The sequence below is a fragment of the Bubalus kerabau genome, chromosome 10 (genome assembly GCF_029407905.1).
Source record: "Bubalus kerabau isolate K-KA32 ecotype Philippines breed swamp buffalo chromosome 10, PCC_UOA_SB_1v2, whole genome shotgun sequence".
NCBI lineage: Eukaryota > Metazoa > Chordata > Mammalia > Artiodactyla > Bovidae > Bubalus > Bubalus kerabau.
In genome coordinates this window covers 78,604,779-78,629,246 of record NC_073633.1, presented here as the reverse complement: position 1 = coordinate 78,629,246, position 24,468 = coordinate 78,604,779, and the positions used below count along the sequence as shown (strand labels likewise).

Genomic DNA, 24,468 nt, shown 5'->3' with positions numbered 1-24,468 from the left:
TAAATTACTACTTAAATAATTCTGCAATTTTGCCTGTACTTCCCTAAATAACTGATATCATCTCTTTATCTCCCTTGGCCTACAATTCATTTTATCAATGACAATTGTATCCTTGAAAATAATTTTCTTTGAGAAAATAGGGAACTGAGTTGAGGAATATTGCTTTCTCTTTCATTTACAAGTACTATATTATCAGTTTCTAGAAGAGGGCTTATCCTTCTTGTGATCTTGGCCTGATGATAACTTTAGAAAGCCTTTTTCCTTTTCATGTGTGGACAAGCTTGAGAAATATGAAGGGCAACCTTCACATGAGATGAGATATGGATATGTGATTTTTGGGGAGATCTGTGTGAGCCTCAGGGGGATTTGGGAGACAGAGAGCTTGTGGAGGTATAGGGGTGTGCCAGGGTGTGAAGGTTGCACAGAGAGGGACGGGAGGAGGAAATCTGGGAAATGGGGGTTTTGCATGTGGTGAGGCTAGTATGGAGTTGACATCTACTGATGGAGGCTGATGAACCATATTCCTCTGTTCATCTGTAGTCTTGAGAGCATAAGGCTGGAAGAACTTCAGAGATCATCCAGGAAATTTCTGACACTGTCAGATCAAATGACTACTAGACCAGCTTCGGTTTCTAATTTGAGATGTTTCCAAAGAAGATTCCTGTTTCAGCCACTTGAATGCTGGACTGTACTCAATGCCTGCACAATCTTCACTTTATTTAGCCCAAATTCTCCCAGCTGTGGTCTGAGCCTTTGGAAGAATGAAACCTCTGTGGGTAAGAACTGCCTTGGTGGTGTGAGAAAGGGAGCTCTGGGTGGTCTTTGGGTGTTGCATGAGGACAAGGGTGCTATGGCTTAAGTTCCAGTAAGAATACATAGGACTATGAGGTCTCTGGTTTTACCAGAAGCCTTCATAGATATCTTAAAACAGGAAGAAAAGGCCCTATGTTCTATGATTGGCTTCAAATCCTAATTCATGCCAGGGTGCAGTGGATATTGTGAGCACGTGTGTTCACAATGGTGTGTGTGCTGAGTGTCCAGAGCATGCCCAGCAGGTGCTGGTGTTGGGCTGTGGTTCTGTGTTATCTGGTCAGTGAGTGAAATCCAGCAGAACAAAAGAATTCCTGAAAGGTTTAAGATAAGAGCCATTTTATGGAAAACCATGGGAACTTCTTAAGTCTCTTTTTTTAAGGGCGAGCAGCACAGTTTCAAGCTTAACACTGATTCTGCATGTCAGTCAGGGTAGGATGGACTCAGAACATCCTAGAAGTTTTTGAAAGAATCTCCTGAGAAATCTCTGCAGGCTACTACTCAGGAAAGTACAAAGCCCTCCAACTTGGAGCCAGCATGGCATCCCCATAGGTGAGATGGGCAGCGTGAAGAACATGGGGGTCCCACTTGCCCATTTTCCTGGAGGACATCACCTGCAATCTTCCCTTGTCCTCTGAAATAGCTGACGGTAATAATCGCTACCACTGACCAAGCATTTTCTACGTGCCCCACTGTGGTACAGGCTTCACATAGAGCATCACAGCTAATCCCTGCAGTAACAGGACTGGCCAGGCAGGTGTCAATTTCACTCATGTCACAAATGAGCCCTGTGGACACAGGTTCATCTGAACTGAGTTGCAGATTGGACAGAGTGGGCCAGAGTGCAGAGTGTGGGCTAGAAAATGATAACCTGGGGAAATGACTCTTTCTCCAAGAACACACATTAACAGGCAGATTCAGTGCACAGATGTGGGCTCTACCCAGCTCACTCCTCTGATGTCTTGCCTCCCAGAGCCATGGTGGGCAGAGCAGGCAGGGTTGCCTCAGAGGCAGTCTATGCCTGGGCAATACCTGACATAGCGGGTAGAGTGGGTAGGGCGGTGAAGCTGAAGATGTGGCAATACAAGGGATGGATAGCTTCCATTTCTGGGCCCTAAAAGAGCATATAATGTAGGCAAATCAGGATTTTATGTCATCTTTGTGTTTTGAAAACTGATTGTATGACCCATTGGGCTTGAAAACCAAATGATAGAGGGAGAGAGAAGTATAGAGCTGGCTTATTACACCAGGGAATAAAGAATGGAAAAGGTGAGGCGGAGAGAAAGAGGAATTGACAGCAGAGTGGAGGTGATGGGGGTGCCTCTGGAAGAGGAAGAAGGTGAGGGTGGCACTCTTAGCCGTGGTTCTAATTCAACACAGGAAGGAAGAGAAACAATAAAGCGTCATTGATAGCTGCACTTGGACCTGATCTGTGCAACCTGCACCTCAGTTTAGAGTGACATATGACCACAGGGCTCATTTCCACTGCATATGTCTCTGGCAGTATCAGAGTCTTGTCCCTAGATGACGTAAAATGAGGAGTTATAGGACCTGGTGCAACTCTAAGCCAGGGGCAGAGAGAGCTGCCTGGTCATTTTAAATCAACACAGCCAGACAAAGCAATCAGGATGACCAAATCTGGGAATAGAGAGGACATAAAGCCTTATGGTGTTGGCCTGTGATACAGTCAAGGCCAGCTCTGTGACTGGAATATCTTTATAGCAACGTTCACCCAGTTAAGACCAACAAGTGATAAATGTGGTGCTTTTAATTTGGTCTTTTCTTTGTTACCAAATTACATCAGCTCTGTAGCTGTAAACATGCAGCTGCCCAGGTTAGCCCTAGGCTGTATGTCTCCTTTCTGATGATTCCATGTTACCAGCAGCGGGGGTGGCCAAGGTGGGTTACTGAAACACAGGCGCTCCTCCAGGAGGGAAGAGAAAGGGACTGGACCGCCCCTCATCATGCACTCTCACCTCCAAGACTCAGAGATTACCTCAGGGGTTCACACAGGGTTTACAGGATCCAGTTTGACCCAGACTATTTCCTCTTCCTCGGGGAGGTCCAAGTCCTGATTGCATCATTCTGGCCTGCCCCAGTTCCTTTAAGGGACAGACGCTGTGGGGCGGGGGTGAGCCACTCCAGGCCTTGACATGCAAATCACACAATTTCACTGCTGATAAAGGGTTCTACAGACCGGATGAGTAATACTGTCCTGCCCAGCTAGCAGTTTATCTAGCGCTGTCTGCTAAATCCAGTTTACACCCTTTTTATTGTGCTCACTACCTCACAAAACTGGGGACAATAAAATTGACCTTAATAGAGGAATTTTTACAATTTGGGCTAAAACTAGGGACTCAGGAGTTAAACTGCCTGGCCTCAATCCTAACCCTACTGTTTCACTTGTGTGACTTCAGACAAATTCCTTAATCACTCAATACCTCAGTTTCCCCATCTGTACAATGGAGATGAGACTGCCCACCCCTTGGGGCACTGAATGAGTAAATTCACTGAAAAGTGTAACAGCACCTCATCTGTAGTAAACGTGCAATAAATGTTATCCATTAGTAAGTGAAAACTTTTGACTGCAGGAGTCAAAAGATAATCAACATGTCAGAGCAAATGCTCTATTTTCCTTTCAAACACTCAGGGCTGCATGGCTAATAGGGTAGCATGGAATAGTTGGGGAGAACAGAGACAAATGGGTGTGGGGATGAGGGAGAAGGGTGTTAAGGCCTCAAGACTTTTCAGGATTCCTTTTTGAAGAGCTGAGATGGTCTTGGGGGAGGGAAATGGCAGTGTGACCTCGTCTTGACTTCCACGGTACCCATGGAGCTCAGGGGACTGAGCAGGCCTGGCAGACTAAGCACCCACTGATCAACTGGCTTGTGGCCAGCCCGCTTCAGGAAGTGCGGGCCCATGGCCTTGTGATCCTCAAGAGGGAAGTAGGTTTAGGAGGACAGATGAAAGATATGAAACAGAGCTCCAACTCCAGGGTCAAAGGCTCTCTGAGTTTTAGGTCAATATCCTGTACCTCCTCTCTCTCCTCACATATAAAAGAGGGATGGGGCACAAATGTTAGAAATCCTATCATTGCCAAGTCTGGCTGTCAGATAATCTGACAGGGCTGCAGTTATCTTAAAAGAATGGACTGAACCCAAATTAGGGGACCCAGGTGGCAGACTTGGGAATCGGTTGGCAAGAGGGAAGCTGCTAGGTCTAGAAGATATTGGGGTTCTTTGCAGGCCTGGGATAGTGGATTTTGTAAATGAGCACAGGAGGCCTGCTCTGTTTTTTGTGGTTCTTTACACTGTGGACTAGACCGAAGCTGGTCAGCCCCACAGAGCAAAAGGAGACACTGAGCTGCAAAGTTGCTACGAAAGCCAAAGAGTCCTTGAGTCCCTCTCCAGAAGTCTGTTGGATTAGAATATCCAAGATTTAGACTCTAGACTGGACCTGCTGCTAGGTCACTTCAGTCATGTCCGACTCTGTGCGACCCCATAGACAGCAGCCCACCAGGCCCCGCCATCCCTGGGATTCTCCAGGCAAGAACACTGGAGTGGGTTGCCATTTCCTCCTCCAATGCATGCAAGTGAAAAGTGAAAGTGAAGTCGCTCAGTCGTGTCCGACTCTTAGTGACCCCATGGACTGTAGCCTACCAGGCTCCTCTGTCCATGGGATTTTCCAGGCAAGAGTACTGGAGTGGGGTGCTATTGCCTTCTCCCTCTTTACCAAGTCTGAAACCTTTGGGTAATCAACTAACTCAACTTCTCAGATTCTCTCTTGTTCTCGGGTACAAAATGCACCGTGGTGCTCACACGGGACATAATGGCAGAATGAGCAGCTCGCCTCAGAGGGGTATTGTGACGACCTAGTAAAATTACATGAGTGAGTATATATAAGAATGGCTGAGAGTGACATATAAAGGGAGGCTTCTAAATATTCTCATTTAAAAGTCATTTTCCATCTTGGAATACAAAAAAGAACTTCTAACAGTGACTGTCATTACTGCCCAGATACCCCTTGGCTCCTCTGTAATTCCCAGTCCTGTATGTTGTTCTGGCCAATCTGGTGTGAGCACGGGTAATGCGTGTTCCTCCTAAGAGAGGTAGGTAAACAGTCAGCACTGCCTCCATTTCTCCCTTCCCTTTCTATGGCAATCTTGGAATCTGCATAATCAGATGGCATAGTGAAGAGTAGGAAGAGGGCTGTTGAACTTCTCTCACTGGATGAGAAATAAGCAATTACTGCATCTAGCTACAAAGAGTTTGAGGATGAGTCCGTGCCAGTGAGGCTTGGCCAGCATTACCCTGACTCAGAATGAAAGTTGTGGTTCGAAGAGACAGGCCACGTTCATTTCAGTGACACACACAGTGGGATGCCAACCTTTGCTCTCAGGAAGTTGCTTTGAGTCAAAAGTTCTATCTGCTTTGCTCAAAGCTTATTTTAATTACATATCTCCTCTCCTAGTGGGGGTGGGACAAATGCTTCTAGACAAGTAAAATCCCTTTTGTTACAAAATGCATTTATTTCAGCCAGATAAAATTCTCCAACTGCATACACGGGTACATATGATAAAGTCCTTCTTTGATACATGTCCTGCTTACAAGAGCCATTTCTAATTATTAAAATGTGTAACAAACATCTTTGTCTCTTAAAATATAATTTAAATAACTTGCTAAGGTATAAGCCATAAGTCTGGTCATAGACCCGAGTGGAGAGCGGTTCTCCAGTGATGAGATCAGAGCAATATCGGCACACTGCCTCCACGATGAGATTCCACAAGTCTGCGAGCTGCTGAGCTCATCTGCTGGTCAACCCGCCAAGTATTTGGATAGTTGCTGCTGGGGCAGCAAGCTGCCTTCTGTGAAAAAAGTTATGTGCAGACAAAGTATGATGTAGGCAACGTGAAGAGGCATTTCACAGAATGCACACACCTTTCAGGTAACTTAAGATGAAGGCTTGGTGAGAGCAAATCTGTTTACACTGCTTCTTACTGTGGCAGCACCTCACTGGGCTCAATAAATACCTATCAAGTGAAACGAAAGAGAAAAGAATAAGCTGTAGCAGTTGCCTTGATGTCCAACTCTTGTCAAGATTGGGCTTTATGAGCTTTATGGACACTATTTCTTGTTCAGAGGAAATCATTCTATTTGGAAAGCCATCCCTTTCCTTCTCGTCAAGTTCTTCATGAGCCTTTAGAGACTTCTTGCGGACTGCCAGTATTCGGGGCTCTGGCTTACAGAAAAGCTGGGAGTGGGCCATACAACGTCTAGGTTTGTCCCTTGAAGTAAGAATGCCTGAGTGACTTGGAAGTTCTAGGATCTGGTTTATTCTTCACACCTTTTCTTCTTTTGGCTCCTATGAATATCCTGAACCTGAAGTAGCAATGGAAACTCAGAGCTGAGCAGCGTGTTTCTTCATGAAATCTCATTTCGGTATCCACTATTTCTAGGACCCTGGCTCCCTCAGAACTTGAAGTGGTTGATCTCCTGATGGTCCGTCCTTCACAGAGTTCTCCACCTGTTCCCTGAAGGTAAGGGTCTTGTTCTAACATTGACACTGAGGAGTTCCCCACAGAGGAAATTCCTGGAAAAATCTCTCCTTTTGCTTCTCATACCATCTCTCCCATTCGCCACAGGCTATGGATGCAACTCTGGAGAGACAAAGGAAAAGTTTCTAAACTCATCCTGGTTGATCATAGGAAGATGTCCCTCATCAATTGGCGTTAAAACTGGTTCTTCCTTTATGAAGTCGGGGTCAAAATTACTGACGTCTTCTCGGGATTTCTGTCAAAAAGGAAACAAGGAAACTTTCAGATTCTGTGCAGGAGGCTTATTAATCTCCCGTGGGACTTAGCCCTTGCCAGTGAGTTCAGAGGATGGCCCTGAAACTCTCTCGGCAGCATTATTTCCAGTTATGACAATTGGTTAAACAGTGCTTTCTACTAATTCTACTGCATTGTGTATTATTAGGGCATTTCTAACTGCCAATTCACTAGCCTCATAAAAAGCTTGCTGAGCAGACCAGTCTTAGGCTGGGAAGCTAAGGAATTAACTTGCTCACCTGACCCAGCCAGCTGGTTCATCCTGTCCATTTCGTGGAGGTACCACTGCTCAGCAGGCCACACAGGGGCCCACAAGACAACAGAGGTTAAGTAAATTCACACTATGTGCTTGAAGAGATTTTCCTCAAAGACTTCTTGGAAATTCTGAGTTCAGGGAACAAATGCTTCTCACTTCACTCACCAGCAGATTCATTTTGCCCTGCTGGCAAAACTTCCCCTCCTCCCAGAACGGCTGGCAGGGGGATGCCCATGAAAGGAAGTGGTTTTATGCTCTGGGTGTTTGGTATCTCAACCTAGCAGGCTGTTACAGATTAAGCCAATGACATGTGGAAACATGTATTTTACATCTTTATAAGCTAATGCTGGAGAGATCATTTTTACCATTATGAGATCTCTCACTTTTCTTCCTGGAGTCAATGATATTTCTCTCTGAGCATCCCTTGTCCCCCTAACTCGTGATGTACTGGAAGCCCAGCTTCTCTGCCTTCCCATTATGGTTCTCTTGACTCACCCATGAGAAACAGCTTAGCTCTCAGTCTAAGAGCTGGACCCCTTCAGGAATGCTGCCCTACTTAGCTTCCTCCCTTGGGGAGGCGCCCACGGTATTCCCAGTATTTCCTAGACAAAAAGGACTCAGCCTCTTTGGCCCTGAACCCTGTGCTGCAGGGGCTGTCACAGACCTAAACTCTCCAAGCCAGGGAGCCAGGCTCAGGGCCCCGAGGAGCATTTCATGTCCTCTCTACTTTCCTGGGGGCTTGGAAAAGGCTCCCTGACTAAGGAGCCTAAGGAAACCACCTAGAACAATGAATTTCTCAACCATACTCTTTTGGGGAAACCTGGAAAGTTTCAAGGCCTCTTCGACTCCAGGAAATTTTAATTTGAGAGGATGGGGCCAAGGCAAGCAAGAGGTAAACACTTTTTGAGACGTAACCCCCGGCACACTGAGAGCTGTTGCCTTGGGGGCAAGGAGGAGTCCTGGATGAGGCTGCCCTGTAAAGCATCTGGCTGAACTTCCAGTCTGGTCATTCCCTGGTGGACCATCTAGCTGCTCAAGTGGAACACTGAGACAGTTTAAGAAAGAAGAAGGTCTACTCAGGTGGTCTCGGACACTTACGATTCTGGGTCGGAAAGGTGGTTCTACTTGGCGATGGTTCAGCTGGGTCCAGTCGATTTCCTTAAAGAAAGGGTGTCTCAAGATGGCATGCTCACCGCCTTGACTTGGGCTGCCCAAGCGCATGGTGGGGTTCTTGGTCATGAACTGAGAGGGGGAGAAAGACAGTCAATCATACAATCACACACAGTAAGGCTGTCACAAGATGGTAGGCATCAACCCTGGCAGAGGAGATGATGTGAGGCTTCATGGCTGATCTTGCTTAACCAGCTGAATTTTCCATCAGAGGCGGCACAACCACTATGAATCATCCCGTCAAGGCGCAGTTGCTCGTGTGTATTTCTGGCCTTCCCCACTTCCATTTCAGACGTGGCAACCAAAATAAAACCGAAGGGCCCAGTTTTCTTTCCTGTAAATACCATGTATTTTTTTTCCCCCTTTAAAGAAAAGAAACTCTCTATAAAACAGTGTGCCTTTCTCCAGCACTGCAGTTGAGGACAGCCGGCAGCTTATGAATGGGGCTACTTTTTGGAACAGCTGTGCCATTTTTCTGAGCGACCTGACCAGCCGGCCAGGATTCCCGCTCTCTGACAAGACCACGGAGAGAAGAGAGTCATTATTCTGATGCTCTGGGTGAAGGAGCCGCAGGGTGAGAAACTTAAAGTTCTGTGTTCAGGCTCCAGGAAAAACAAAGTTGGACACTTTTATTTATGCAACAAAGATATTATAGTTTTGACTGAAGGGTTTTTACCTTCGAGATGCTCCCTTTTCTCCTGCTCTTCCATTTTGAAATGTTTCATGACTGAGACTCTTGCCACATAGACCAGAACTGGAACGCATTGCCACACATTTAAGGATTGTGTGTGTGTATCCATCCTCTGTATTTATATCAATTGGGCAACTTCCTCACAACTGACCTCCTATCAAGATGTTTTGGGCCAACTCTCCTTTCACGAAGTGGTCAATACAGGCATTCTGATCATTTCCTGACCAAAGACCAGTACAGGATAAAATTCACTCTTTATGGCAGGATGTCATTTCTAATTTTAAAGACTTTTCCATTATCATTACTTTTCCATTATCAAAAGAAAATGGCCTTGGATAAAAACTTTCCAAAAATTTAAATCAAGTTATCTTTAAATGAATTTATAACAGCCCCCAAACACCCCTTTCCAAGTCTGACTTAAGAACACAAGGCAAAAGTAATGAGCAGAAGTTGACACTTCCTTGGAGTGGAATTTACCCAGTAAATTTGAAAAGATCTTGAAGGTGCACGTAAGAAAGGGTCAGGCTGGGAGATGACCAGCCCTGCCATGTCAGGTGTCCAAAGCTGCCAAACCTCCTGGATTGCTTCAGGTGAATGTGATCAGGTGGAGGGAGGAGGCTGCCAAGGTCCCTAAGCAAACTGACAGGAGAGACCTCATAAAATGCTACAAAAGCTTCAAATAAGACCTAGTGAAAAATGATGGAGTTTAATGGTTTCTCCTCTTTCCAAGAGATGGGGAATGAAAGGCCTGGTGGTGCTGAATTTGGAGGTGGAACTCTAAAGTAAAAGCAGCTTTGAGAGCTTCTGAGCAGTGAGCACTCAGGCATGCGGGGTGATCAGCAGACTTATAGGAAATGTCTCATAAACAACTCCATTCTGGAAAAGCTAGGTGCTCGTGCTGTGTGGGCTCTGCCTAGATAAGTGTGTGTAACTCAGAAAGACGGGAAAATACACACACCGAAGAAACGAATAGACTCCCTTCTTAGGAAAGTCAATGGGATACAATCCCTGATGGAGTAGCCATGTCTATTCTAAAAGCTAATTAACAAAAGACAATGCTGCAAAAAACTCAAGCTACAAGGGCAGCAGAATAGACCCAGATGGCTTGTGGGAAACTCCCAGGCCTGCCAACGGTGCGAGCAGAGGACACCTCGTGAATGTGTGGGTACAACTTGTTCTTCTTGGCAAGAGGAACAGTGTGGGGCTCTTGGTGCCAGGGTGGCAGAAGCCCTGGTGTCTGAACGCCTTTGCCCATTCTTCCCTGCCCCGGAGCAGAAGCCAAGCTTCCAAGGGGCACTGTGGAAAGGCACTGACCGAAGAAAAGCAGACCACGTCATGGCTGTTCTCCTCTACAGACTTCATCCCAGTGAACAGAGTCAGGCAGAATGACCCTTTCCACTAGCTTACACTTAGAATTCTGATAATGTTTTTTCGAATGACCAGGCAGTTTTGTGTTAACTTTGAATATCTTGAGCCCTTTAGATACTGCCATCCTCCATGTAGAAGGAAAAAAAAAATTCAATTTATAAAAGTTGCAGGTGTCTATGCAAGGCAGTGCACTAGGCCTCATGGGGTCGGGGGTGCAGGTGGTGCGCAGATGATGAGCAGTGTCTCCCCATGAAGGAGCGGATCGAGAGAAGTGGGCAGAGGAGAGACCGCTTTAACTAACACAGCTGGATAAAAGGAAGACATAGTCAAGTGCAGCAGAAGCTTTGGAGAGAGACTGGGCCACTCGCATTGGGGGGCTGGTGGTGAGAAGGCAGGCGGTGGCCTCACAGAAGAGGGGACATTTGATGACACGAGGTGGATAGAATTACACATGCCTGAGAACGCAGACTGGCATGGCTGCAGGCAAGCACCTGCGACATTGGGTGTTCGGGCTGGCATGAAAGGACAGCTGAGGAACCACAGGGGAGCCAGCAAGACCTGTCTACAGTTTATAATGTGAATGACGTGAAATGATGAGAGCTGCCCTGGACCTAGGAGATGACTCTAGCCATGACATGATGGATAAATCCCTAGTAGGGAGGGAAGAGATACATGGGGGTGACTAGTTAGAAGGCTGAGATCACTGCCAAGAAAACATACGTTTGGAAACTAGAGTCTCTCGTTAGTGAGAGGAAAGGCAGGGAGCAAGCCATAGAGGGCTTGTGGAAGAAGAGTGAGCAGACTCCGCCCTGCCTGGAGCTGGGGGGTAGAGAGAGGAGGGCGGCCAGGTCCCAGAGTCCTCTCTGGCTGTTGAGTGACGGAAACAGGTGACAGAAGAGGAACCAATTATAGTTGGGAGTACTGGTGTTAGTAGAAGTAGAAATAGGAACAGTGATGACTTTTGTCAGAGGAATGAAGACATAATAAACATCGACCATTCGATCATTTCTCAAGACCTTACAGATCTGGGAAGCTGGTGAGCTCAGCTTTGCATCTGAGATGTGCAGACATCCACCAGGAGGAGCCTGACCTTGTGAGAAGGGTGAGAAGTCTGATTCCCAGGGATGATGACGATATTTGGTAAGACAGAGCTGAGGCTGGGAGGGAGGCTGGTGTGCAGGGAAGGCGGATGTGGAGGGGGACAGAAGAGAATCGAGGGCAACCCCAGACTGCAGACATTTTATTTGGCCCATGTAGAGTGTTTTAAAATAATTTTAATTACTTGTCAAAGAAGTAGCAAATGTCTCATCACATGAAAGTCAAGTTTTCCAAATTCTCTTGGGAGATGGAATATTCTGGAACACTGGACCTGTACTACTTCCTGGTGAAAATGACCTGAGTTGAGCATGGCTGCCTCCTTGGCTGGGGCATGTGACCCCTGGTCCCGGCACTCTTCACAGCCTCACACCTGGCTCCACATATGCCTGTGCTGGCTCCTAGCCCTGGCACAGGGTGAGAAGAAGGCCAGGGTGGCAGCAGAGCTCGTGAGACAGTCAGAGGAGGACAGAGATCATGGAACAGAAACTAGGAGGGGGACCATTTCAGGGAGGAGCAGGGGGTAATCTGTGGTGCTGAGGGAGCAGAAGGCCAGTTGAGGGGGGGCGGGGTTATAGCTCCTCTATGACTAAGCCCCACCCCCTACCAAAGATGCAGAGATGGGAGGTTCAGGGAACACTGAACATCAGTCCCAGGCCTGGAATCTTTCTTGGCACACATTAGTGGAGCAGGCTGGGGCCAGAGGGGGTCTGTGTCCCTAGGCCAGGCCCAGGACTCGCCTTAAGCACCATGTTCCTGCTGCTGTGATGAGGACAGCACCATCCCGTTGCAGAGAACTTTCTCTATTTGCTTATGTCCCTACTGGGACCCAAAGCCAAACAAGTTAACAACCACGGTGTTTAGAGGCATCACTCATCCATGTCTAAGGTCATACTTAAAACTTGCCTCACCTCAACTGACCTTCTTCCTGACTGTGGTCTCAAAAGGGGAAGTCAGCCCAGGAGGAAAATAAAGTGACTCCATGAAAGATTTTGGATGCATTTACTAAAGGAAGCAGAATGTTTGCTAGGTTCAATGAAAGCATTTTATAAGCTGCAAAGAGTGAGGAGGCCAGGGTGGAAAATCTGATTCCACCTCGAATATAAGTCTCCAGCTAACTGGAGATCGGGGGCAAGAAAGTGTGGAGATCCCTTGTACTCCCCTTTCTCCTGAGGCCCTCATGAAAGTGGAAAGAGGGTCCTAAAGGAATCAAAGCACACCTGCCCAGAGAATGAGAAACAACAGTTTCTTCCAGGCTGCAGAGAAGACAGGACCACAGTGGGAAGCAGTCAGCCAGGTGCCCTGCCTGAGGAAACACAAGTGATATGGGCCAGGTCTGTACAGGAATGCCCTGCGAAGCCTCCTGCCAGTCAGGGATGGGTACATAAAGGATGTGAGAGCTCCTCTGATATGCAAGGCACAGAGGGGAAGTGGTTCGGCTCCTCAGCTTCATTACTGTGTTTGGATGCCAGTTCCCCCATGAGCTGTGTGACCTTGGACAAATGTATTAACTTTCCTGGACTTTAGATGCCTCAACTATAAAATAGAGATTTTTAAAATTTCCTCATATTACGATGAGTAAATGAATGTAAAACGCCAGCACAGAGCAAGCCTTTAATCAATGCTAGTGAGTTTCAGCAAGCATCTTGTTAAACCACTTGGAGGGCCATCCTGTTCTACCTAAATGCAGGGGCATGGACTGAAATGCCTCTCGGACAGGAACATCTGAGCTGAGCCTAGGCCCCGAGGTTTATCCGGCTCGCTCTCTCTGCTGTTCTACTTTGTAGCCAGGAAAAGGGCCCAAGATGTTTCTGCCTTCACAGTCCCAGACTCCAACAGGGGGGCAGTAGTGATGGCCTCAGGAAAAACATCAAAGGTTTATCAAAGGTTGCTTTTCTGACAGCCAAGATTTCTAAAGACAATCTGAAAACAATAATACAGACGATACTCGGGTTTTAACGTGCAGTTATATCTGCTTTAACAACAGAAGGGAAGTGCTGAATGCGCAGTGAAGAGAGCACTGGGACACCTTCTTGTAAATCTGAGATCAGACAGTACCTGTCACGTCTTGCGGGCTCTGCTACACCTGAGGCAGCTGTGGTTTTGAGTTGTCAGATGTTCCAGAGGATAGAGTTCAAACTCACCCTGTGTAACAATGCATCTAGAGATAGGATCCAAATGTACTTTGAAACTCATTCAAATGTGCGCAATGATTGAAAGTATTTTTTCTTTCGGAATCTGATTTCATAGGAAGAAGACTAGTTATATAAACAGAGTGATTAATAAGATTTTCTTTCAGGAGAGAAAGAACACTGTATTTTCTACTTAACAGATGGATTTGGCTATTGAGCAAACAAAATGACCTCCTCCTTCCGTTCAATTTCAGACCAAAGGTCACAGAGCTGGCAGTTAGTCCTGGGAAGCTAAGAGGGCATGCCATAGAACATCCCCATCAGTATTCCAGGGAAAGACCCCTAGTTAGGAAGAATGAATTTTATGGCTCTACAGAGAGTCCTGAGGTGGGAGAGCAGAGAAAGAATACAGGACACAGAACAGAATATGGTCCATGGCCATGAAGGCTTCCCCCGCATCGAGGGCAGATAACATGCATGCTTGCATATGTTGCAGCCACCGGGGTCTGTGTTTTGCTGCTGTCCCAGGTAGAATCTGACATCATTATGAAGACTAGTCAGCCACCTTTCTCTCTCACCCTGCTTCCAGCAGGCTGTGGTGGTAGGGCATAGACCCGAGAACCACCTGTGCCAGCAGGGCCATGGTGAGAGGGATGAGGTTGGGCACTGAGTCAGCTGATGGGGCAGCATGGGAGGAAATGCAGATTAGGAAACCGAGAAACAAACAATCCAATAAAAAAAACTGGGCAGAAGATCTAAATAGACATTTCTCCAGTGAAGACATACAGATGGCCAAGAGGCACATGAAAAGATGCTCAATATCACTAATCATTAGAGAAATACAAACCAAACTACAATGAAGTATCGCCTCACACTAGTCAGAACAGCCATCATCAAAAACATCTCCAGTAAATGCTGGAGAGGATGCGGAGAAAAGGGAACCCTCCTACACTATTGGTGGGAATATACACTGGTACAACCATTATGGAGAACAGTATGGAGGTTCCTTAAAAAAATAAAAATAGAGCTACCATATGATCCAGCAATCCTACTCCTGGGTATATATCTGGAGAAAACCCTAATTTGAGAAGATACCTGCACCCCAATGTTCACTGCAGCCCTGTTTACAATAGCCAGGACATGGAAGCAACCTTAATGTTCACCAACAGAGGAATGGATAAAGAAGATATGGCACATATATACAATGGGGTACTGCTGCTGCTGCGTCACTTCAGTCGTGTCCGACTCTGTGTGACCCCAGAGATGGCAGCCCACCAGTCTCCCCCGTCCCTGGGATTCTCCAGCCACAAAAACAATGAAATAATGGCCATTTACGGCAACATGGATGGACCTAGAGATGGTCATACTGAGTGAAGTCAGACAAACAGCATATTGCTTATATGTGGAATCTAAAAAAATGGGACAAATGAACCTTTTTACAAAGAAACAGAGTCACAAATGCAGAAAACAAACTTAAGGTTACTGGGGGGAGCAAGGAGAGAGGGATTAATTGGGAGATTGGGACTGACATATACACACTGCTGCTGCTGCTGCTGCTGCTAAGTCGCTTCAGTCATGTCCGACTCTGTGCGACCCCAGAGACCGCAGCCCACCAGGCTCCATGTAAGCAGGTTTGTTGATTATATTTTTCATCCTGCCTATGGTTGGAATCCAGCAGGCTGTTCATGGGCATATAGTTAATTCTTTATCAATGCTCTTAACACTTTGCCTTGCTGATGTTTTACACTCATTATAGCTTCCCCTGAAACCCAAGCTATCTTAGTAGCTTCACTACAGTTATGTTACAGTGTTGGTTAAAAAAAGAGATAAAGGTCAGAAGCAAGTCTCAGAGAAGGAAGCCCAAGGTCAGGCACTTGTGCCAATGCCAGTGTTGTTGGCCAAGATGGTTTTATTCCTGGCAAACCAGTCCCAAGCAGCTCTGAATGATGGGGAGGGTTTAACCGCTCTCCAGTAACTCTCAAATGTTAAAGGGAAGCTCTCCTGACAGCTATGATCCTCAAAACACAGCTATAGACAGGGAGCAAGTGTTGAAAAAGGACCCTCCAGAGGCATACTACACAATGTCTTCATTTCCCCTTGATGAAACCCAGTTTGTCTTGGGTGTCCAAACCAAACCTAACCATCACCTGCTAAAAAGGAACGCTGTGTGATAACTGGAAGTGACAAAGAAAACAAAGTGTGCTACTGTTCATTAGACTTTTTCCAACTCAATCTCTTGGGACCCACAGACATCAGTTAGCAAATCTCTACATAGAAAAGATTTCTATGCTCATTTTATAAAACCTGATATTTTTATCCTGTTTGAGATATGAAGATTAAAGAGTCATGTGATATTAATACTTCATTTTAAAAAAATCCTTCATACTGCTAGCCACAGATAAAATTTAAGTTTTCTAAGAACAGAGGTCCTAACAATCTAAAATGGGGGAAGGAAGTTGAGAACAGTAACTTTAATAACATGCCAAAAATGTAGTCTTTAGGACGATCAGCATTTTTCTGTCTTCTGCCTATACCAGCCTGGTCTGTCTGTGAGTACATGACCTGTTTCTATAGTGTCAGTTTCAGTAAGAAGCCCAAAGCTCCATTTCCTCCTATGGGAACTCCAGTCCTGGCCACGGGCAAGCACTGCCAGGCTGCATGTTAACCATCCTCTTTTTAAAGGATCTTTCGGTAACTGACTTTTGGATTCTCCCCGCAACAGTATTTGAAAAATTGGCTGTAATGATGGACAGCTGGATCCTCTGCAAGACTCTGGTCCTAGGCTTCCCTCTGCTTCCTCGGCCTCCCCCTGGCTGACCACTTTTGGCTACTGCCTCAAGCATTCCAACCTCTGCCAGGAGGGGAGCAGGAAATGCTGAAGAACATGCTCAATGCCACTCCGGTTAACTGCCTGGTGACAGGTGTGGGACACACTCAGCACTAAAAGAGGATCCCCGATTACTTGTGGTTCCCTCTCTGTACACAGAGGTGAGCAAGACTCCTGCAGACAATGCACAGAGGAATGAAATCTGATAGGTGTGATGACAGATAAGCCCACACACAAACGTACACTTTAATTTCTGTAAAGCTCAGAAGCAAGAGCACGCTATAATCTCCTTCTGAGGCCAAGTTTACAGTGCTTCCTGAACTGACAAAGGTGACTCAGGAGAACGCACCAAACTCCTTTCAGCACTTATTTAACCTGGCCACCTGTGTGAGCAGGAGAAAAGGGCGTTGACTCACCTGAGTCAGCACTGGCGCCTTGTGATCGCTCACCGGAGGTGATGGAGCGCAAAGGAACGCTCACCTCACGGAGGCCTTCACCTCCTAAGCTCTGGGGACTCAGGAGGACCGCCCCCGCCAAGCCTCTCTGGAGCTGATGAAGCCAAGGTGCAGTGCAAGCTCTAAGCAAACCACACATTTTCTTCTGTGTCATGATTATTAGCATTTTGGAATAACTGAATGCCAGTTTAGGAAACTCAGTGACATGGTGGCCAACAGAAAATGTCTTTATACCGAAACCAAGTTAAAAAAAAAAATCATCTTTAAGGTCAGCAATCTAGAAAGTCTACATCTGTTTTTCACACAAGAGTGCCTATCTTTATTTATCTTTCCTCTGCTACCTTCTGTGGATGTTGCCAGTTTTTATATAACCTGTTCTTTGAGAGCAGGGGTAGGATTTTGCTTCTGGAACATGCATTTAACATAAACCTTCACAGAGAAGATGAGACAGGAGAGACAGAAGAGCAAGTGAGAAAAATAGTCTTCTCTATTGGAGTGGATACTGTGGTTATTTTTAGTTGTCAGGATTACTGCTTAATGACTTTGGATTTTTTTTTTTTTTTTTCAAGTAGAAAATTGGGCCAAAAACTCTGTACTCCACTTCCCCTCTCCCACTGACTCTGTGCTCCACGGGGAGTGTTCTCACCAGCACGTTCTCAGCCCTCTCTCCATGTTTATGAGAACTCTGGGGAGACTCTTGAGTTTTTGGTGTGAGGCTATTCAATCCTGTGGTGGGGGTAAAGATGACGAATGGCGGAGTGAGGGAAGGAAAGGAAGACGGGGTTAGGGGTTACGCTGGGTGAGATGTCAGTGCCCACCCTGTTCAGCCCCTGCCTCACCGTGAACGACAGACAAGAACACCCCTCACCCTGAATTCAGGGGACTCACTGACATTATTACACCATACAAAGCCTCCGAGTCATGAACATCTATGACTCTACGGTGTTACATAAATGCGTGTCCACACAGTTTCTACAGACATGGGATAATAATAATACCTTCTATTTTAAAGTAAGGCGGCATTTAGAAAGCATTTCCTTCTGAAGGAAAAAAAAAAAAAAAAAGGGCAGGAAAATATCCAGAAGACGCCAATTCCAGGAATGCTGCTGACCTTATGATCCAAAGGCAAGACTGTCGGGAAATCTCAGGAAGCCAAGTAGGGATGACCCACCACACTGAGACAGTGGTGAGAGCGGATGTGAAGGGCTGGCTCAGGGATCCTGGCCCTTCCTGCCTCTCCCGTGGGGAAGGGCAGACCCAGCAGGAAAGGGTCACACACAGAGATAAGAGGAGCAGCATGGGCACGGCTCACCAGTGGGCACTCTCTCCTTCTCCATGTGTTATCTGTTAAAAATCCCTCTTTGGGGTGCCCTCAGGTACTCAACTTGGGAGTGGGAGAGGTAAATTAGGAGTTTGGGATTAACAGATACACACTATATAAAGTGGATAAATAACAAGGACCTACTGTATAGCACAGGGAACTATATTCAATATCTTGTAATAACCTATAACAAAAGAATATGGAAAATAATATATATATTATATACATATACATATATATGAGTCATTTTGCTGTACACCTAAAACTAACACAGCATTGTAACTCAACTATACTTCAATTTAAAAAAAGCATAAGAACAAAATTTTAATTAAAAAAAAAAAGGCTCCTGGGAAAACAGAAATACAGCTCTCTCCAAAATAAAAAGCTAACACAACCCCATGTACAATTAAGCACTTAATAATCTTGATGATGTTGGTGGATGTTCAAAGAGAGGATGAAGAGAATGACAGCTCTCGGCGTGCTGTGAAATTACTACTCATAATTTAACAATACTAATAACTTCTGCATTGTGCCTACCACTTTGAAAATGCTTTCATGGTGCTACCCCATTTGAAGTGGGTACCAGAGGTGTTATCATCACTGCATAAAGGAATAAAGACTGGGTAGCAGTGGCAAGTCGAAGAAGGTGATGGCACCCCACTCCAGTACTCTTGCCTGGAAAATCCCAGGCAAGACGGAGGAGCCTGGTGGGATGCAGTCCATGGGGTCGCACAGAGTCGGACACGACTGAAGCGATTTAGCAGCAGCAGTGGCAAGTAGAGGTCTTGCGACCCTCAGACTAGTGTGTGTTCTTTCCATTCTATTATGTGAGGTTGCTTCCCCTGCCAATCAGCGATTTAGACAAACTGTTTTTAATACATCCTCCATCTCTGAAATTCTGTGTTTAAGTTTCTAATGGTCACCAAGCTCCATGACAAATGATTACAATCCAGAAGAGCATGCATGACTTCCTGACAGTTTGGGGATTATGACACCCAGTGGAGTCAACATTAGGAACTCTTTTTTTTTTTTAATATACTTGATTTACAATGTTATATTAGTTTCTGGAATCAAGATTGCAGGAAGAAATATCAATAACCTCAGATATGCAGATGACACCACACTTATGGCAGAAAGTGAAGAGGAACTAAAAAGCCTCTTGATGAACGTGAAAGTGGAGAGTGAAAAAGTTGGCTTAAAGCTCAACATTCAGAAAACGAAAATCATGGCATCTGGTCCCATCACTTCATGGGAAATAGATGGGGAAACAGTGGAAACAGTGTCAGACTTTATTTTTTGGGCTCCAAAATCACTGCAGATGGTGACTGCAGCCATGAAATTAAAAGACACTTACTCCTTGGAAAGAAACTTATGACCAACCTAGACAGCATATTCAAAAGCAGAGACATTACTTTGCCAACAAAGGTCCATCTAGTCAAGGCTATGGTTTTTCCAGTGGTCATGTATGTATGTGAGAGTTGGACTGTGAAGAAGGCTGAGCGCCGAAGAATTGATGCTTTTGAACTGTGGTGTTGGAGAAGACTCTTGAAAGTCCCTTGGACTGTAAGGCGATTCAACCAATCCATTCTGAAGGAGATCAGCCCTGGGATTTCTTTGGAAGGAATGATGCTGAAGCTGAAACTCCAGTACTTTGGCCACCTGATGTGAAGAGTTGACTCATTGGAAAGACTCTGATGCTGGGAGAGATTGGGGGCAGGAGGAGAAGGGGACGACAGAGGATGAGATGGCTGGATGGCATCACTGACTCAATGGACGTGAGTCTGAGTGAACTCCGGGAGTTGGTGATGGACAGGGAGGCCTGGCGTGCTGCGATTCATGGGGTCGCAAAGAGTCGGACACGACTGAGCAACTGAACTAACTATTAGTTTCAGGTGTACATCACAGTGATTAAAATGTTTATAGATTCTATTCCATTTATAGTTATTATAAAATATTGGCTATATTCCCTGTGGTTGTACAATATATTCTTGTAGCTTATATGTATTTTATACACTGTAGCTTGAACCTCTTAATCCCCTCCCCTTGTCTCACCACCTCCCCTCTTCCCTCTCCCGCTGGTAACCACTAGTTTGTTCTCTATGTCTGTGAGTCTGCTGCTTTTTTGTTATATTCGCTAGTCTGTTGTATTTTTTAGATTCCACATATAACTTATTTCCCTAAGCATGAAAAGGTTCATAACATTAGGAACTTTTGAAGTCAGTAAGCCCCCCAGAATCACAGATGGTTACAAAATCCTTGGAAAAGGCCTGAAGTCCATATTTTTAAAGGAAGCAGGGTATCTTACCTTGATCTGGAATTGCAAAACAAAATGAAAGTTCATTCAGAGTCCTTAAAAATGTCTCAACCTACCTAGCTCCTAACAGATGCATTTCCCAAGCCGTCGGTTTTCTGGCCAAGGACTAGCACTGAACCTAGCTAGCACTACTCGGAAGTCACTGTGAGCCTCAGAGTCTGAGGAAAGCACACTGCAAAAGCACTGGCCTATTTCACAAGTCAAACTAGCAGACAGGCTTCAGAGGGAGATGTTTACACAACCCGCAGCCATTCTTTCTCAACCTCCTCACCGGATCCTCTTCCACTGTCACCCCTTCAACACTGGTGTCCCCGGGCCCCCTCCTTTTACTCTTCACCCTGTCCCCCAGTCCACGTCTGCTCCCCTGCCACCTCTCTCCTGAGCTCCAGGCCCACGGGGCCAACTGCAAGGAACAGACCACTTTCCGAATGTCTCCTGCACCCCTCAGAGGTCCCATGTCCTAAACTCATCTTTCCCAGCCCTCACCCTCACCTAACGCACCAATGGTAGAACTGGTGACTGCACTCCTTTGAACACACATGCTCCGCTCCCCTCTGAGTACTTGCACAAGTTAGCTCCTCTGTCTAGAATACCCTTCCCCTACCACCCGCCCTGCCCCATCTACCCTGCTGAACCTTTGTTTGTTTCTCAACGCCCAGCTGAGACGCTGCTTCCTCTGCCTTGTCCTTATGTCACTTCCCTGTCCTTGACCCCAGAGAGAGCTTTGATCATTCCTCCTTGGCAGCGAGCTAAGTATCCACTTACATGTTCTCATTCCTATGAGGCTGTGAGCAACAGAAGATGCTGTGTCTTTTCAGCTTTGCTTCCCGGCACTTCGCACAAGGCCAAGCCAAGGGAAGGCATCTGACAAGTATTTGCCAGGTGGAATGAGACAGGGGTCCTAATTCCCTCATGTATCAGTTTCTCCTATGGTCATAGGCTCATCTCAGGTCAATAGAGAAAGACTCAAATGCACAGTCTTTAAATAACACTCACATTCTTATCATAAACGTTATATCTTACTTTATGGAAAGTTAGATGGTTGACGGATTCATGCTCTGTGAGTATTAAGTACATGGCACCCTGGAAGTTTCCTCCAGTGGCTCATGTTTCTAGGACAGTTGGAAAGAATCATATCAGGGAGTTATTTGGGTGCTAAACATGTGGGGCTCTAAAGGCAAAGGATGCTTATTAATGAAAAGGAGAATAAAAATGGGGAGTGGCCAGGTATAGGCTAGCTCAGAACCCTGGACTGGGAGTCAGAAAAAACTGGATTCTGATCCCAGGGTATTTCCCCCTCAAGTGGTATAATATATAGAACACAATATTTACCTTCTTGGCCATTTTTAAGTGCACAGTTGAGTGGGATTAAGTATATTCACATTGTTGTACAACCATCACCACCATCCATCTATAGCACTTTTTTCATTTTCCCAAGCTGAAATTTCTCATCTCTTAAACTCTAACTCCCTACCAACCCCTCTGCCAGCCCCTGGCAACCACCATTTTGCTCTTGTCTCTATGAATTTGGCTACTCTAGGGTTCTCATGTAAGTGGAGGTCCCTTTGTATTTGGTTCATTTCATTTAACATAATGCATTCAAAGTTCATCCATGTTGTAACAAGCGTCAAAATTTCCTTCCTTGCTAAGGGTGACTAATCCATTGTATGCATGTAACATATTTTGTTTATCCATTCACCCGTTGATGGACACTTGGGTTGCTTCCACTTTTTGCTATTGTTCAGTTGCTCAGTCATGTCCAACTCTTTGTGACCCCATGGACACAGCACACCAGGCTTCCCTGTCCTTCACCATCTCCTAGAATTTGCTCAAACTCATGTCCATTGAGTCAGTGATACCCTCCAACCATCTCATCCTCTCTCGCCCTCTTCTCCTCTTGCCCTCAATCTTTCCCAGCATTAGGTCTTGTTCAGTGAGTTGGCACTTTGCATCAGGTGGCCCAAGTATTGGAGCTTCAGCTTCAGCATCAGTCCTTCCAATGAATATTCAGGGTTGATTTCCTTTAGGATTGACTGGTTTGATCTCCTTGCTATCCAATGGACTCTCAAGAGTCTTCTCCAACACCACAGTTCAAAAGCATCAATTCTTTGACACAGCCTTTTTATAGTCCAACTCTCACATCCATACATGACTACTGGAAAAACCATAGCTTTGACTATATGGATCTTTGTCAGTAAACTGATGTCTCTGCTTTTTACTATGTTGCCTAGGTTTGTCATAGTTTTTCTTCCAAGGAGCAAGCATCTTTTAATTTCATGGTTTCAATCACCATCTTACAGTAATTTTAGAGCCCAAGAAAATAAAATCTGTAACTATTTCCACTTTCTCCCCATCTGTTTGCCATGAAGTCATGGGACCAGATGCCATGATCTCTGTCTTAGTTTTAAGCCAGCCTTTTCACTCTCCTCTTTCATTTTCATCAAAGGCTCTTTAGATCCTCTTCACTTTCTGCCATAAGGGTGGTGTCATCTGCGTATTTGAGGTTAATGATATTTCTCCCGGCAATCTTGATTCCAGCTTGTGTTTCATCCAGCCCAGCATTTCACGTGATGTACTCTGCATATATGTTAAATAAGCAGGGTGACAATATACAGCCTTGGCGTACTCCTTTCTCAATTTTGAACCAGTCTGTTGTTTCATGTCCAATTCTGTTATTTCTTGACCTACATACAGATTTCTCAGGAGGCAGGTAAGGTGGTCTGGTGTTCCTATCTCTTTTAAGAGTTTTCTGGTTTGTTGTGATCCACACAATCAAAGACTTTAGCCTAGTCAATGAGGCAGAAGTAATTTTTTTGGAATTCCCATGCTTTTTCTATGATCCAGCAGTGGATGTTGGCAATTTGATCTCTGGTTCCTCTGCCTTTTCTAAACCCAGCTTGTACAACTGGAATTTCTTGGTTCATGTACTATTGAAGCCCAGCTTGAAGGATTTTGAGAATAATCTTGCTAGCATGTGAAATGAGCGCGATTCTACCTTTTAGATTTTGTGAATAATGATGTGAACACTGATATACAAATATGTTCAAGCCCTTGCTTTCAGTTCTTTGGGATATACACCCAGAAATGGAATTGCTAGGTTATATGGTACGTCTAAGTTTGATTTTCTGAGAAACTGCCTGCCATACCACTTTCCACAGTGCCCGCACAATTTTACATTCCCGTGAGAGCTACACAAGGGTTCTGATTTGTTTGGTTGTTTTAAGTAATGTGCTGAATGGCCTTTGGTGAGTCACAATTTCTCTGGACCCCAAGTTTCCTCATCTATTAAATGAGGGAATTGGAATGGATAATCTTTTAGGTTTCTTCTAGGAAAAACAAAAAACAAAAAAACCCCACTATATTGGTCTAATTAAATCAAGTTGCAATTAGAACCAGAAAGCAGTTTGAATGGTTTGTGAGGTATGACTTGCTACCTTAAACCCTCTTCCTAATACAATAAGTAGAATCATACTTTTTCAGAGAAAAGGGCAAAGAGCCTAAAAATGCACCCTGCTCTCACTGATGACATTGGCATCTGCTTCCTGAGCATCCAGTCTGTGCTCAGCACTGTTCCAAGTATCCACTCGCGTCATCTCTGATCCCAAGAGTACAGATGAGGAAAACCGAGGCATGGCAAAATCACACTGTGTGCCCAAGTTCCCACAGCCAGCAGGTGAAAGAGCCGACATCTGCCCTCGGACAGCTCTGCTCTGCAGGCCGGCTCCTCACCACCAGGCGCTGACACTTCTTCCCTCCTGGGTGCTTCTCCCCACGTCTTGAGAGCTCTTCACTGTTTTCTTCCTTTTCTTTGATCACACTTCTGTTTAAATATCTCAGCCCTCTGCCAAGAACAGCTGAATTTCCTCAGCTACAGCATTTAAGCCTTTTATTTTTAGGCCTGAGGGCTGAAATGTACAAAGCTGTCTCCGAAATCCTCTCGGTTAATATGTTTTAGTAATTTTCTCTGACATCTTTTCTAGTGTTTTTCAGAAAATTGCTCTTAAGGTACACTCCTTGAGGGAGGAAGAAACAGAATGCTTACCATGTCCCTGCGTGGCTTACATATACCAATTCACTGAATCTGGGGAGGAACCCTGTGACATGGATTTTATTACTTCAATTTACAGATCTTTTGAACAAGGACATAGATTCAGAGAGGTGTGTTAGCTTGCCAAGGTCACTCAGCCAGAGTGTAACACAGC

At 45.4% G+C, this 24,468-nt stretch overlaps 1 protein-coding gene across 2 annotated transcripts in view; it reads right to left on the bottom strand.

The window, feature by feature from the left end:
* Nucleotides 1–5,314: 5,314 nt before the first annotated feature.
* PRKCH (protein kinase C eta) overlaps nt 5,315–24,468 on the bottom strand; it is a 230,842-nt gene continuing 211,688 nt past the window's right edge. For both annotated transcript variants that reach the window (XM_055538260.1, XM_055538261.1), the window contains exons 13-14: nt 7,992–8,135; nt 5,315–6,599 (exon numbers count right to left, since the gene is read on the bottom strand). In XM_055538260.1, the coding sequence (XP_055394235.1) occupies nt 6,453–6,599; nt 7,992–8,135 (291 nt within the window). In that variant the 3' untranslated portion in view covers nt 5,315–6,452. The remainder of the gene's footprint in view (nt 6,600–7,991; nt 8,136–24,468) is intronic.